The sequence below is a fragment of the Juglans regia genome, chromosome 9, assembly GCF_001411555.2.
Source record: "Juglans regia cultivar Chandler chromosome 9, Walnut 2.0, whole genome shotgun sequence".
NCBI classification, from domain to species: domain Eukaryota; kingdom Viridiplantae; phylum Streptophyta; class Magnoliopsida; order Fagales; family Juglandaceae; genus Juglans; species Juglans regia.
Genome location: NC_049909.1, coordinates 6669386 through 6684080, shown reverse-complemented (window position 1 = coordinate 6684080; position 14695 = coordinate 6669386). Strand labels below are relative to the sequence as shown.

At 38.9% G+C, this 14695-nt stretch overlaps 2 protein-coding genes across 2 annotated transcripts; both read left to right on the top strand.

Annotated features, from left to right (window-relative positions):
* Positions 1-4371: 4371 nt before the first annotated feature.
* On the top strand, positions 4372-5602 carry LOC109004028. Its single transcript, XM_018982418.1, has 3 exons — positions 4372-4483; positions 4729-4983; positions 5085-5602. The coding sequence occupies exons 1-3, from the start codon at positions 4372-4374 to the stop codon at positions 5600-5602; spliced, it is 885 nt and encodes a 294-aa protein (XP_018837963.1).
* Positions 5603-9460: 3858 nt separating this feature from the next.
* Positions 9461-11274, top strand: LOC109004085 (expansin-A1-like). Its single transcript, XM_018982496.2, has 3 exons — positions 9461-9730; positions 9841-10153; positions 10626-11274. Exons 1-3 carry the CDS (start codon positions 9601-9603, stop codon positions 10930-10932), a joined length of 750 nt encoding a protein of 249 aa, XP_018838041.1. The 5' UTR covers positions 9461-9600; the 3' UTR covers positions 10933-11274.
* Positions 11275-14695: the final 3421 nt, after the last annotated feature.

Below are 14695 nucleotides of genomic sequence, written 5' to 3'. Positions count from 1 at the left end.
GGGGAAGTTGAACAAGAGTTTGGCTGCGGGTCCTCCCGTAAGGGGCCATGGCGGCCAAGAATGTCGAGGCAGGTCGACGTTCCTTTGCTAAACTGGTCTCTGTGGTTCTGCAACCACTTCCAGAATTATCTGTGCCGCATCGTGGGCCAAAGTACGTGGATGGAGAAATATGTTTTCAGTTCACTAAGGAGGAAATTGCTCGATCTGCGGAACCTTTTCGTTTCTCTATTGCATTGAAATTCCTAAGACAGAGACCCTCGTTGGATGTGATTCGGTCGTTTATACATCTCCGCTGGGGATTATCTTGCATGCCGATGGTTACAGCTATGCGGAGACCAAGAAATGTTTTTATTCGAATGACAAATGAGCAAGAAATGTTTTTCTTGAAAGCAATTTCTCGTGAATCTTGTGAGGTGAATGGGGTTCAGTATAGAGTTTTTCATTGGAAACCAGATTTTAATGAAGATGAGGAACCGTCGTTGGTCCCAGTTTGGATAGTGCTGCCGGGTCTTTTACCGAATTTTTATCATGAATCTTTTCTAAAGATTTTCACTGCTCCGATTGGTAGATACATTAGAAGAGATAACCCAACAAAATGTGCAACTCGCACGGATGGAGCACTTTTATGCTTGGACATTGATGCTTCAAAAAAACCGATTTCTTATTTTTGGATTGGAATGCCCGGGTCGGGACGTAAGTAGGAAATTCTTTATGAGACACTCCCAGCATTCTGTATAAATTGTAAAGTTCAAGGGCATAATGCACATACCTGTAATTTGAAGAATCGGAGAGATGGAGAAAATATTTGGATGCGAAAGAATGTAAAAGATACTAAAGAAAAAAAAAACAGAGTCACAAGCGGTAATAAATGTTGAGTTGGATAAAGGCAAGGGAGTGATGATGATGGATGTAGGAATGGAAAAAGGAGATCTGGAAAAAAAAATAGTTTTGTCTCAGGATCAACAACGGGATTGTGGTGCACAAGATCAAAATCAGGACCTGGGTGAAAAGGAGGGGGATCCTCTGGAAAATTTGGAGGGACAAGAAATGGAAGTTAGGTTGATTGAAGAAAATGTATTATTTGGTAAGGAATATCATGTAGAGGAGATAGAAGAAGATGTAATAGAGGGCATGCAAATAAATGATATGGTGAATTTGGCAGGGGAGGGGTTGCCGGAAGAGAGGTTTGCTGGGGTTGTCAACAAAGAACATTTGGAGAGTAATTTGAATTTTGACAAGGAAGTAGAGCAGATAGTTTCAGACTCGGAGCTAGAAAGAATACCATAGGAGAATCCTGAATGTATGGAGGATACGGTCCCTGAGCCAGATAAGGAGTTAAATGTGGAACATTTTTCTAAACAAAAAGACTATGCTTCGGATAATGAGGGTGCGGATGTTAAGCGAAAAGGTGCTCGGAAAATATTTCAAAAGGTTAGAAGTTCGAATCGGGTGAGTTCTCGGCCTAATAAATTTTCTCTATGATTGGCCCTATATTATCATGGAATATTAGAGGGATTTGAACTTCTAGAGGTCGTTTAAAAAATTTGGTTAGGAAATTAAAACCGAAAATTGTTGCTTTAATGGAACCTTTTGCTTCATTGGATAAGGTGCAGGTTGTCATTCGGTTTCTACATATGGATAAGTTTATTACTAATGATGGGGAGTCTGGTAAGATTTGGGTGCTTTGGCAAGATGATATTTTAGTTCAGTCGATTCTTTGTAAAGAACAATATATTTTAATTCGTGTTGGGGTTGGTGATAATTCTATCATTTGTTGCTTTGTGTATGCAAAATGTAATATGGCTGAGAGGAGAGAAGTGTGGGAGTCCCTTAATGGTCAAATACTAAGAAATGAACCTTGTATTGTTGTAGGGGATTTTAATATTATAAGGGAAGATTCGGAACGTCGAGATGGTAGACCACGTCCGAGAATGGCAATAGAGGATTTTAATAATTGGATTGATAATTGTGGTTTAATGGACATGAAATCGTCGGGAAGAAGGTTTTCTTGGTGTAATGGCCAAAGAGGGTTAGCACGTAGTTGGGCAAAATTGGACAGAGGGTTATTAAATGCTAGTTGCTTGACCAGATTTCCAAATGTGAATAATTGCTATTTATCGAGATCAACATCAGATCATTCGCCTATGTTTATTCAATTTCAGTTTGATCTTTTTTTGTATGGGCCTTCTCCATTTCGGTTTTAGCAAATGTGGATTGAGCATCCAAATTTTCATTAGTTTGTGGGAAGAATTTGGCAAGAGGGAGTGAGTGGAATGGGACTTCTGAAGTTGGCGTTTAAGCTTAAAAGATTAAGAGGTGCTTTACGTGAATGGAATAAAAGTATATTTGGCAGAACCAAAATTCATATTCAGGGGTTAGAAACCAAAATTGAGGAACTTGAATCCGAGCTTCAACAGCATTGGGACCCGGGGATCGAACAGGATCTTGTGAGTAAAAATATGGAATTAGCTAGTTGGCGCAGCCGGGAAGAAATTAGATTGGCTCAAATGGCTAAAATTAAATGGCGTGCGGAAGGGGATCAAAATTCATCTTTCTTTCATACGTATTTATCTTATAAAAGGAAAAAAAGAGTCACAGAAATGAGGCTTCAAGATGGAACTTATTTGAGATCTCCTGAGGAGATCCATTTAGGTGTAGTCCATTATTTCTCAAATTTTTTACAAGCAGAAAGTCAAGATAGTCTACCGGATTTATCTCATATTATATCGCCTGTTATTTCATTGGGGGAAAATAGGGCTATTGGTGTTGTTCCTTTGATTAAGAAAGTGAAAAATGCTTTGGACTCCATTCCTTCTAATAGTGCGCCAGGGCCGGATGGTTTTGGGTCGGGTTTTTTTAAGAGTGTCTAGGATATTATTAAGGTGGATATGATGGCAGCGGTGGAAGAATTTTTTAGAGGAGGTAAATGATAGAGATTTTATACGTCTTCATTTGTGGTCTTAATCCCTAAGGTGGATAAGCCAGAAATTTAGACCAATAAGTCTTTGTTCGGTGTTTTATAAAATTTGCTCAAAGGTGATTGTAAACCGTTTGGCTATTCTGCTTCCAAAAATTATTTCCGTTGAGCAAGGTGCGTTTATTCATGGAAGAAGTATATTTGAAAACATTAGTCTAACTCAAGAAATGGTCCATTCTATTAATAAAAAAATACATGGGGGAAATGTGGTATTGAAGCTTGATATGGCCAAGGCATATGATCGTGTTGAGTGGGAGTTCCTCTTAAAGGTGCTCCAATCTTTTGGGTTTTCTCCTGCAGTTTGTGGATTAATTAGGGAGTGTATTACTAGGCCTTGGTACTTGATTTTAATGAATGGTACAACGAAAGGTTTTTTCAAAGGTGGTAGAGGATTGAGGCAAGGTGATCCTTTGTCGCCTTATTTCTTTATTATCTTATAGGAGGTCCTTTCTCGACTAATAAAGCAAAAGGTGGCAGAAAAAAGTTTTGGACACTTCTCTCAACCTAGAGGCACAATTTTAGTATCTCATTTAATGTATGCGGATGATGTGGTCATTTTTACTAATGGTGGTTGTCGATCAATTCGGTGTCTTCTAAATATTTTGAATACATATGAGAAGTGGTCTGGTCAATTGATTAATAAAGAGAAAACTGCTATGTATTTCTCAAAAACACTTCCGATGGCTAGAAGAAGGAATCTCAAAAGATTGACGGGATTTTCGGAAGGTAAGTTTCCTTTTAAATATTTGGGGGTGCCTATTGTTTTGGGTAGAATGAAAATTGGTGATTTGGAAGAGTTGGAGAACAAGGTTAAAAAAAAAATTAGTGGCTAGAAAATGAAATTACTTTCAGTGGGGGGTAGAGTGATTCTATTGAGGCATATTCTGGCTAGTATGGCGCTACATCAATTAGCAGTTTTAAAAGTTCCTAAGTTAGTTATTTCTTCATTAAATCGGTTAATGAGCTCTTTTTTTTGGGGCGAAAGGGATGGAAAGAGTAAGAAAAAATGGGTTGCTTGGAGGTCTATTTGTAAACCAATAGAAGAAGGAGGTTTAGATATTAGATCGTTTGATGATATGCAAAAGGCTCTTCATTTAAAACTTGCCTGGAAATTGATGTATGAGGATTCACTTTGGACAAATTTTTTTCGTTCAAAATATGTGGGGAACAAACCTTTGATGCTGCTGGATTCTCAAAAGGGTACAAGTTTTTGGCGGATGATTGTTAGAAGTATTCCCACAGTTTTGAGTAATTCTAAATGGAAAATTCGAGAAGGTAATGTATTTTTTTGGTATGATAATTGGCTGGAGCAGGGTCCTCTTGCAAAAAGTTGTTTTGTGAGTGAGCAACCTCTTTTGAAGATTAAAGATTGTAATTTGGATAGAGGATGAGATATGGCTCGATTAGAGAGGCTTGTGGGGACTGAGAATGCTGAGAGGGTTCTAGAGGTTATTGCTAATTGTAAGGAAGGTAGTGATTTGTTAATCTGGGCTACTAGTGAAAATGGTAAGTTTTCAACAAAATCAGCTTGGGAATGTGTTCGTGTTAGAGGTCAGAATTAGAGGGGCATAAATGGATTTGGAATAGCATTCTTGCAAAAACATTTTCTGTTCTAATGTGGAAGGCTTGACATGGAGCTTTAGCAGTGGATGATAATATTCGGAGAATTGGCATCCCTTTAGTCTCGAGATGCAATTGTTGTATTCAAGGAAAATATGAAGACTTAAATCATGTTTTATTTGCTGGTGAAGTGGCTGCTGAAGTCTGGAAAAAAATTGGAGTTATGCTTGGTCTTCCAATTGGAATAAACTGGTATGAAACCTGCCTTAGTTGGTTTCGGAGGGCTTCAAATGCCTCTCAAACTGGTGTCATTTTGGGTGTATTACCTACAGTTATTTCGTGGAGGCTATGGACTAGGAGATGTAAGGCTCGTATGGAAGGGAAGATGGAATCTGGTCAATTGTGTGGCAATCTATCAAACAGTGGGTGGGCATTATCTGTCAAGGGTTTTCAAAGCCTAAGAAATTCACTCAAACTGACTTTTACATTCTTAATTGTTTCAATATACAGAAAGTTCCAATCAAGCAACAATAGATTAATTACATAGCATGGTCTAAGCCGGCTCAAGGCCGTGTGAAGCTAAACACGGATGGTAGCAGTCTAGGGAATCCAGGTGAGTCAGGGGCAGGAGGTGTGATTCGGGATATGCATGGAACGTTGTTGTTAGCTTTTGCTAAGAATCTCGGGTATGGTAATAGTACTTATGCGGAGTTAAGAGCGCTAGTGGAGGGTGTCAAACATTGTAAGAACATGAATTTCAGTGCAGTTGATATTGAAATGGATTCGAAAGTGATTCTAGCATGGTTAGATAAGAACAGATGCGGTAGCTGGTATTTGGAGGATGTTTGGGAGGAATTGCAACTTCAGCTCATTAATATGGATATACGGTTTATGCACATTCATAGGGAAGGAAATGCTGTTGCGGACTGGTTAGCTAGAAGGGGGGCAAGTGATGGTGATGTGGAATGGTGGAGTATGGGTGAGGTTTCTCCCCTGTCACGGGGTTTGATTATAGTTGATAAATGGGGTCTCCCTTCAATTAGGCGGAAGAACTGGATGAGTTAAACTGTGCGTGTTGCCAGTTCTGCTGCTGGTTTTCGTTCTTGCAGATTTCTGTTTCGTGGAGGAGGCGTTCGGGTTTTGTGTTTATAGGCAGTTTTTTTTTGTAGTAGCAGGTTTTTGGTTAGGTTAGGATGGGTCTGCTGTTTTAGGTGGTTTTGTAAGTTTTGGTTTTGGGTTTTGGTTTAGATACAAGGAATGGCTGTAATTCCCGCGTGTCGGGTTTGTAACCACGGTTTTCCTCCGCCATAAGTGAGGTTTATTAATAAAATTGGGACGGGGTCACTAATGGACAGGTGGCTTCCGACTCTTCTATAAAAAAATATTAATTTAATAAGAACATGATTATTAATTAACATATAATAAGTAGAATAGTAAAATATGAGAAAATTAAATAAATTAATAATTAAAAAAATTAAATATTTTTGAAATTATTAGTTATTCATTATCATATAATGAATAAATGTATAAACTAATGTGTAGATTTGATGTGAATAACTAAAATCAAATTCATCTTATATTATTTTATTATTATATAATAAAAAAATAACTTTTCCAATGTAGAGATTTATGTGAATGGAATAGTAAAAAATTAAATTTATCTTACATTCATCAAAACTGTCATTTAAATTTAACTAATCCAATGAGAGTGCTCTAAGCACGCTTATTATAAACTGGTACGTACTAACTATTGCCATTTAGATGGTCTATATTTTTTCCTATAGAAATATTTTGGGTCTCAAATTTATGCTTTGAATGAGTTTTTTTTACCTAGTGATTAAGAAAATATTTTTTAATGATGGTATAAATTTTTTATTTTTTTAAAAAATATTTTTGATGATTAAAAAAATACATAAATAAAATAAAATGTACTATTTGAGACACTTATTCGGATCACTTTTTTTTTGATAGAAATACTCTCATTTCATTAATGAAAACGAAGTTACAAATGTGACTTAATACATGGACAAATCCAAACTATAAGCCAACTACGCCTAAGCTCTGGGGCTTCCCCACACACAAATCTCTTTGTAGCGGACATTGTCTTAACTTCTCAATAAACTTTCTCCAAACAGAAAAAGCGTTCTGTAAACAGAACTAGAAGGCCCCTCTATCCTCCTAGAGAGGAAAAGTACGGGACACTGCTATAGATACAAAATCCAATAGCAACTACTAACTAACCACTACTAACTAACAACTAAACTGCAAAGCCACAAGCCTCGGTGTGACCCGGACGACACGCCTACTGCAAGCATCGGCATCTCGAGCCCTGATGGAACACGCACCCAGCTCACGCATGGACACAACAGCCTCCACTACGCAGGTAGCACCTACGCGCGAACACTGGTCGTACGATATCACTGGCCATGACATCGCCCCCCACTCTCGAATAGCTCTTGCCCCAGATTACGAACGATCCAAAGGCACAAACACCTCACTTGGGTCAACAAAAAACACAAGAACACAAAAACAGACGCTACACAATACTGGAACAGAAAAAAACAGAGACCCAAATCGAATGAACAGTGCACGAGCGGCGGCAGTGGCGCGTGCAGGCGCTAGTCACTCTGGGAGGAAAAACCGCCGGTCACTCGTGGAAGCCCTGGATACAAGGAGGCCAAAGAAGCCGAGCGTGGCATGGGCAGAGGGCTCCGCGGTGGCGCGTGATGAGCACACGTCAACGAGATCCGGAAACTTCGTCCCGCGCGTATTGGCTACGCTCCACTCCGATGAACGCCGTATTTGGTGGACTTGAAGATCGGCGGCTGGGCTTCATCCCGGTGGGGCGCATGTAGGAGGAAGACGGCTGCAAAGACTCGAACGGCGATCCTCCCTTATTCGGCCTGAAAACAAAACAAAATAAAAACACTACACAGATAAACCTGGACAAACGAAAATGGGAAGGGGAAAGGAGAAAGAGGGGGGAGGAGCCGGAGCTCCCACCCCCTTTCGATTCCAAAACTTCAAACTTAGGGTTTAGATGATGGAAAAGGGTTTTTTTTTCTAGAGAGACGCAGTAGACGACACTATGAGTGGGCACATGCACCACTCTCAATTTATTCGGATCACTTATTCGATAGCATAACTCTTTTTCCTTAGCATTTAAAGTATATACTACGTACGTGCTGGGTATTAATTACAGCTTCATGCATTTTGTGAGATTTATTATACGGTCTCAGCTTGTTTAATGCCGACATTTTAGACTGCATGGTATATGTAGTACTTCAATATTTTCGCTTAGAAAACGTGCGCGCAATTGTTTCAAGGATGTTTTGGATGTGCGTCCATATTCTTTCAATGGACATGCTCCAAGAGATTTTGTTGACTGCATTGAATAGCTAGCAAAGCAAAATTCCTTCGCCTGAAGACCAAGGAAGCAGATGACAAATTGAAGATAATCTTCTCCCAACATATTAACCCTAGCTGGGTATAATTAGTACTCACATGACTGGCTCTTTCACTGAAGTATTGTATTTTCGTTTTAGAAATGATATTTATAATTTTAAAGTGTACATTTTCTATTCACTTTTTTTGAAAAAGAATAAATAAATAGGAGACTTACATAAAATTTTTATTTTAAACGGTAAAATCCACTTTCTTCAGAAGATCGATACTCAGAACTTACATATTCTAAAATTGTATCTAAAGGAACATGAATTAAAGAACAAAAGGAATCATGAATTATGTTCCTTTAGATATGATCACCTAGGCTGGTAGAAACATGAATTAAAGAACAAAAGGAATTAGAGTAATGAACAGACCTAAGAGTACGTAAGTGGTTTTAAAAAAATTCTTGATTATCATGTTGTGAAAACTCAAGCAAGCATCACACTTTCTCCGCTTGAGGATAAGCGATCCTTCTCCTTTCCTTCTCCCTCTCCCTCTCGATCCCCTCCTTCTTACAAGACTCTTCGTTTATACCCATTTTTTTTTTCTTATTTTTGTTTTTCTCTCCACTAGGCTGAAAGATATTCGATACATCGCTTTTCGCCCACCAATTGATCTTTACGAGCGCCACTCTATCGTGCTTGCTAGCCGTCTATCTTAGAAACCCAAGTGAGACTGCCCACCACCAGATATGATCCACACTGTTCAACCTAGCTAGCACGAGAGCTCCTCGCATTGCCCACCCCCCACCCCCCATTTATATCCCCGATGATGATCGGGGCTTTCCAATCCTAGCTATGCAGCCATATTTTAGATGAAAAAGTTGCGGAGATCACCTTCGACAACACCGAAATAGTTGACTTCAGTGTCCCTTCTCTAGATGTGACCATAAACTGCATTCCAAGAGTCTACCAGTTGGACTACGAAACTGCTTCTTTAGCGGTACCCTCTTTAGTTTGGTCAAGAAAAATGTGTCCGAGTATAATTTACTCAAGGCATTGTCCATTTATTTGTTTTGTATTGCTGCAATGCACCTTCTATTATGTATTTTTGTGGAGTCTCCCATTCTCTACTCTTATATTTTTGTGTTTATAAATTGAATGATATCTTGTTTAGCAGAAAAAAAAAGAAAAAGAAAATACAACTGAAGTACTAGCAAATGGATCAGTAATGGTGGAAATTAACAGGCCATAAAAGGCGCTTGACAGTTTTAACACTTTTAACCTTGAGAGAAAAAACCACATCGATCAGTGTGTTTAATACCCCATGCAGTTGAATATTCGGAGCCAAGCGACTTTCAAGCAATCGTTAATACGCACAGAAAATGTTCAAAACCACGTGGTATCAAGGAAAGTGACCTTGTTTTCCTACGGACGAAAACCACATGCACATGGCGAGTTTAGGTCCCCACACCTCAAATACAGTCTGTTATAATGAGGTTGCCCGAGGAAGCTAGCGTACTGTTGCTGCGTCCGCGTGAGCATCTATTTATCCCCCACTTCACCCTCCCATTTTCCCCACACATCCCTCTCTCTCTCGCTGATCAAAAGGTTTGTGCCGCTGCCTGCATGTGAACTCTTCCTTCTGAATTTTCTGAAGCTCATTTCTAGATAAAAATGGCAGTTCTTGTACTTCTCCTATTGGGGTTTCTCTCTTTGTTTTCATCTGTTAATGGGTATGCTGGAGGTTGGATGACTGATGCACATGCCACTTTCTATGGAGGGGGTGATGCCTCTGGTACAATGGGTAAGTGTCTATTTATGCTTATGATCCTTTCACAAAGACCCTGAGACGATCTTAATCTTGTAATTATTCCTATAACCACTATATTGAATCATTGATCATTTTAATTGCAGGCGGGGCTTGTGGATATGGGAACCTATACAGCCAGGGATATGGGACAAACACAGCAGCTTTGAGCACTGCACTGTTCAATAATGGATTGAGCTGTGGGGCTTGTTTTCAGGTTAAGTGTGTGAACGATCCAAGGTGGTGCCTGCCCGGCTCTGTTGTGGTCACTGCCACCAACTTCTGCCCACCAAACAGTGCCCTCCCCAACAATGCAGGCGGGTGGTGCAACCCTCCCCAGCACCATTTTGATCTCTCTCAGCCTGTCTTCCAACAGATTGCTCAGTACAGAGCTGGGATCGTTCCTGTAGCTTACAGACGGTACATGCGTTAAGTATTCATTGAATAAGTATAGTATTGAGATAAACGTATATAGTGTATACGGGAGTTTTCTGTAAATATCAGCTAATCATGAGCTGCACAGGTCTTCAGGGATTTAAAAAGCATTTCCCCATAACGAAAAAAAAAAAAAGCATTTCCCAGATCCACTATTTGTCAACTTGTTGTAACCTTCACAACCCCCTCCACCCAAAAAAAAAAAAAAAAAAAAAGGAAAGAAACTGTTAGTCAGCTTCCTGTGTTTTGGAATTTGGAGCAACCCAAGAAATATTTATCTTTTCTTGAAAGTTACAGCTAATTTGTTTTGTGTTCGTTTACCTCAGTAAACTATTGGGTATATGTTCTGTGTAAAGCACAGCATCTTCTTTTTATCCTTTTGGATTAAACTCTCTATATGCAATATCTTTTTCCTAAAAAGCTCAAGGCTTCGATTCTTTGATTTGAACCAATGTAGAGTCCCATGCCGAAAGAGAGGGGGCATCAGATTCACCATCAACGGCCATTCTTACTTCAACCTAGTCCTAATCACAAACGTTGGAGGTGCTGGAGATGTTCATGCTGTTTCAATCAAAGGGTCAAGAACAGGTTGGCAGCCAATGTCTAGGAACTGGGGTCAGAACTGGCAAAGCAATTCCTACCTAAATGGACAAAGCCTCTCCTTCAAGGTCATCACAAGTGATGGGCGCAGTTTGGTTTCAAACAATGTTGCCCCTAATGGCTGGTCCTTCTGCCAGACCTTTAGTGGCCCACAATTCCCGTGATGAACTTCAAAATTAAAGCCCATTTTAAAGAGGATGGGAAGAGTATAGTGTACTTTGGTGCATTTTAGCTTATGATAATGGCTTATTTGGACACGGCCCCTAGCATCATTTACATTGAAGTATGGGAAACTCTTCTCTCTTTTGGAATGGAAGGCAGAAAATAGGCAGTGGTTGGAATTTACCACCCGCCACTTTCTAGTTAGTTCTATGGTTCGTGAAGCGTAGTTGGCGTTTTAATGTGTTAAGCTGCTGAAATCGTCTTTTCTTGGAGTTGTCCTTTGGGAACTGAGATTTTGTAATACTACGTCCAAATTTTAATAAAATCTGTGCCAATATTTTTTTAAGTTGTGCTACATACTATCAACGTATTTTTTATAAATTTTCTTTATATAATTGATTAAAATAATTATTTTATATTAATAAAAAGTGATGTAACTAATCATATTAATAAAATGCATAAAAAATACGTAAAAATAACTGTATATAAAATTTTTATTTTTTTTTATTGCGGCGTGTTTTCATTCAACAGCACAATCTCTTTTTATCTTTCTTTTAAAATCAACTTGCATTCGTTAATAAATCTGTAAGATGCATCTGACCCGAGACCTGAGCCATCAAAGAACCAGTTCCTTCACCATGCAATCATTACCTTATTTCAGCGAGGTTATTATTTTAATTATCAAGTATTTTTGAAATACGAATTTGATCATACTCTTATTTTATCACAAAAAAACGTTCAATTAAAATTATTCTCATGACGTCCTAAGATCAAATGAGAGTGCCACATCTCTATATTCTAAAAGTAATTAATAATTATTATTCTTTTATACCAACATTAATTTCCCTCTACTGCTATCAGACACCTGTCAAACGAATAGACTTCGCCCCATATATAGTGTATGTCTGCAAGGTAAACAAGACGAAGGTTTATACTATTCCAAATCAATAAGGGTTATTATTGCTTGCTTGTCTATCTCTAGTTAATTCTTTTTAACTAAAGAAATTAGAATATAGATGACTCTTCATTCATTTATGTTAGATAAAGTTAATTCAAATTAACTTAAGGGAGCCGAATATCCACAAGTCTTGGATTTTCGCTCGTCTTACCATCCACATCAAGTTATTGTGATTGTACCTCTACGTCACTTAGGAGACTACTAGAGTTGATAGGAAGAGTCTCCTAAAATAATTATGCACTTCAAGATTAAGAGTTTAAGATAGTTGGTCTAGTAAATTGTAAAGAGAGAGGAGATGAAGTTTTTTTGTATATTCAATTTTTTCACACTCATAAAACTAAGGTATGTAAAACTCATTTAACGGGTTTTTAAAAGAGCCGGTAGCCATATGGAAGTGGTCCCGTCCCAAGTTTATTAATAAGCCCTCACTTATGGCGGAGGAATACCATAGTTACAAGCCAAGTATGAGGGAGTTTACAGAAAAGAAAACAAAAACCTCCCAAATACAAACCAACCTAAGAACCAAAAACGGCAAGACGGAAAAACAACAAAACAGAAACTAACAGGCCTAAAGAAATACGAAAATAAAACTAAACAGGCCTATAACAAAACAAAAAAGCATCTAAACAAGCCTAACAAATAAAAACTAAATAACCAGAAACAGCAAAAACAAACCTGGACCTCAGACTAACAACGCAAGTACGGAATGCCAAGAAAATCCAGCCGCACAATACCTTTTAAATACCTGGGAAAATCTTGATTGCCGTTATACGTGACATTCAAACCCATTTCACCTTCTCTAGCAAGAAAATCCGCTGCACCGTTACCTTCCCGCAATTGATGAACCACAACAAAATTAAGCCCCTCGAGTTCCTTGCGCAAAGCCTCCCAAAAATCCCAAAGATACCACAGAGAACATTTACCCTTACAAAGCCAATCAACAACAATATGAGAATCACTTTCAATAATCACATTAATCAAATGGAGCCGTTTACACAATCTAATACCATCCAGAATAGCTTTCATTTCAACGCCATTATTCGTTCCCACCCCATAATGGGCAGAAAAAGCCCCTTTAACGGGTTTGATCTTGATGGGGTGGTTAATTAACTAAACTTAATTAACTGTTAGTAGGGGAGAGTTAATTAACTACCAGTGGTGGGGAGTTAATTAATTGCTTATAACTTCCCCACCTATGTGGACACTACATGAGTCATGGAGTACCTATTTACTCACATTTCTCATTTACTCACAATGGGTGTCATCCTCATTAACAATCTCATTCTGATCTCTCAACCAATTACATCTCATATAGAAAATGAAGCGTGCGACCTAATAAGAAGGCAAAGTGTAGGAATGCTATAGTAAGTCACAATCATACTAACATAGTACATCACTCGTAACATATTGCCCATGCCCCAGACTATTTGATCTCACTAAATCAATAGTCCTTAATCTCTCATGAGTTTATGTAACAACCCGATCCTAAATTTAGGCCATAATAATAATTATTATTATTATTATTATTTTTTTTTTATCAGATTATTAGAGTTTTAGATTTGAATTTTAAATCTTGTTTCTATCCTACGACTTTCACGGCAACAACTTGCACGGGAGATATGCATTCTCAAACTCATGCGCTTTCACGTCTCTTTTTCTCTAGGGTTTTCCTTTTTGGTTCTCAACCAGCTAGGCCTATAAATATCGATAGCCTCTGCCCAGCCGCACTCGGCCCCTGCCCAGAATTTACCGCCACTGCACTGGCATTTGGATCAAGAGAAAACACTACCCAGCCACGCAAATACTGTAGCATCAGCGCTGCTCCTCCCCTTGCAGTAACACCACCATCACCCGCGTTCCTCCATGGCGACTCCATGCTGCTCAGAAGACGCCGATGCCACCACCAGCCACCTTAGAAGACACTGGACCATCCCCAGCCCGAAGACACGCCGCAGCAGCCATGGACGTGAAGGCCGAAGCCTCTGTTTTGCACTTCCGAAACAGAGCAACCGAACCACTGTTTTGCCGGAGTCCACCCCAGAAGACATCGGAGCACCACCCACGGTGCCAGAAACCGCCGACCAGCTCTTCCCCGTGGCATCTACTCCATCCCGGTTGGCCTTCGACCCTCAGCCACCCAGCTCTGTGCGTGCGCCTCCCTCTCTCTCGGTTGCACTGCCGCATGGTTCTTTTCCTTCGGCGTCGCACCACCACAGTCGAGCCCCCAGTCGCGCCGCCGTGACCCCCGCCAGCAACCCAGAACCGCCGCACGTCAGCTTATCTCTCGGTGAGCCCTTGCTTCGCGCGTCTCTCTCTCCCGAGCTCTCTGTTTTTCTGCTGCAGAGTATATATATTTACGTATTTGCTTTAGGTTTCAGTTTACTAAGTGTTAGTAGATGAAATTACAAGTATGCCCTTTCTAATCTAGTATCTTGAAGCAGTGTTTTTAAGTATAATTATATTTATAACCTTACGTTTAAGTATATGTTAATTATGTATATTGTTATGTCATTTTTAATTAAAGTTGAGTTTAATATTTCAAGTTGAGTTTAATTTTGTTAAGTAAATATATTAGTCAAATGCTCTTTTTATTAAGAAATTGTTTAAGGAATTTAAAATGTGTTTTGAAGTACATCATGAAGCCTATTATTTTAGTTAGTTTTCTTTTACCTATTTAGTCAGACTTTAATGAAATTATTATGTTATATTTTAAAAAGAATTAAGGAATATGTTATGAGTTTTGAATAATATTATGATTAAGTCTACTTTTATTAATCGAAGGCTTTCACCAATTATTTTAGATTTAT

What these genes read in the sequence shown, in the direction of transcription:
- LOC109004028 (XM_018982418.1), top strand. Translation starts at nt 4,372, where the DNA reads ATGGCTCGATTAGAGAGGCTTGTGGGGACTGAGAATGCTGAGAGGGTT. An exon ending in CTGGGCTACTAGTGAAAATG is followed by an intron (nt 4,484 to 4,728) that starts GTAAGTTTTCAA and finishes TTGCTGGTGAAG; the next exon opens with TGGCTGCTGAAGTCTGGAAA. An exon ending in GTGGGCATTATCTGTCAAGG is followed by an intron (nt 4,984 to 5,084) that starts GTTTTCAAAGCC and finishes TTAATTACATAG; the next exon opens with CATGGTCTAAGCCGGCTCAA.
- LOC109004085 (XM_018982496.2), top strand. Translation starts at nt 9,601, where the DNA reads ATGGCAGTTCTTGTACTTCTCCTATTGGGGTTTCTCTCTTTGTTTTCA. An exon ending in TGATGCCTCTGGTACAATGG is followed by an intron (nt 9,731 to 9,840) that starts GTAAGTGTCTAT and finishes TTTTAATTGCAG; the next exon opens with GCGGGGCTTGTGGATATGGG. An exon ending in GTTCCTGTAGCTTACAGACG is followed by an intron (nt 10,154 to 10,625) that starts GTACATGCGTTA and finishes GAACCAATGTAG; the next exon opens with AGTCCCATGCCGAAAGAGAG.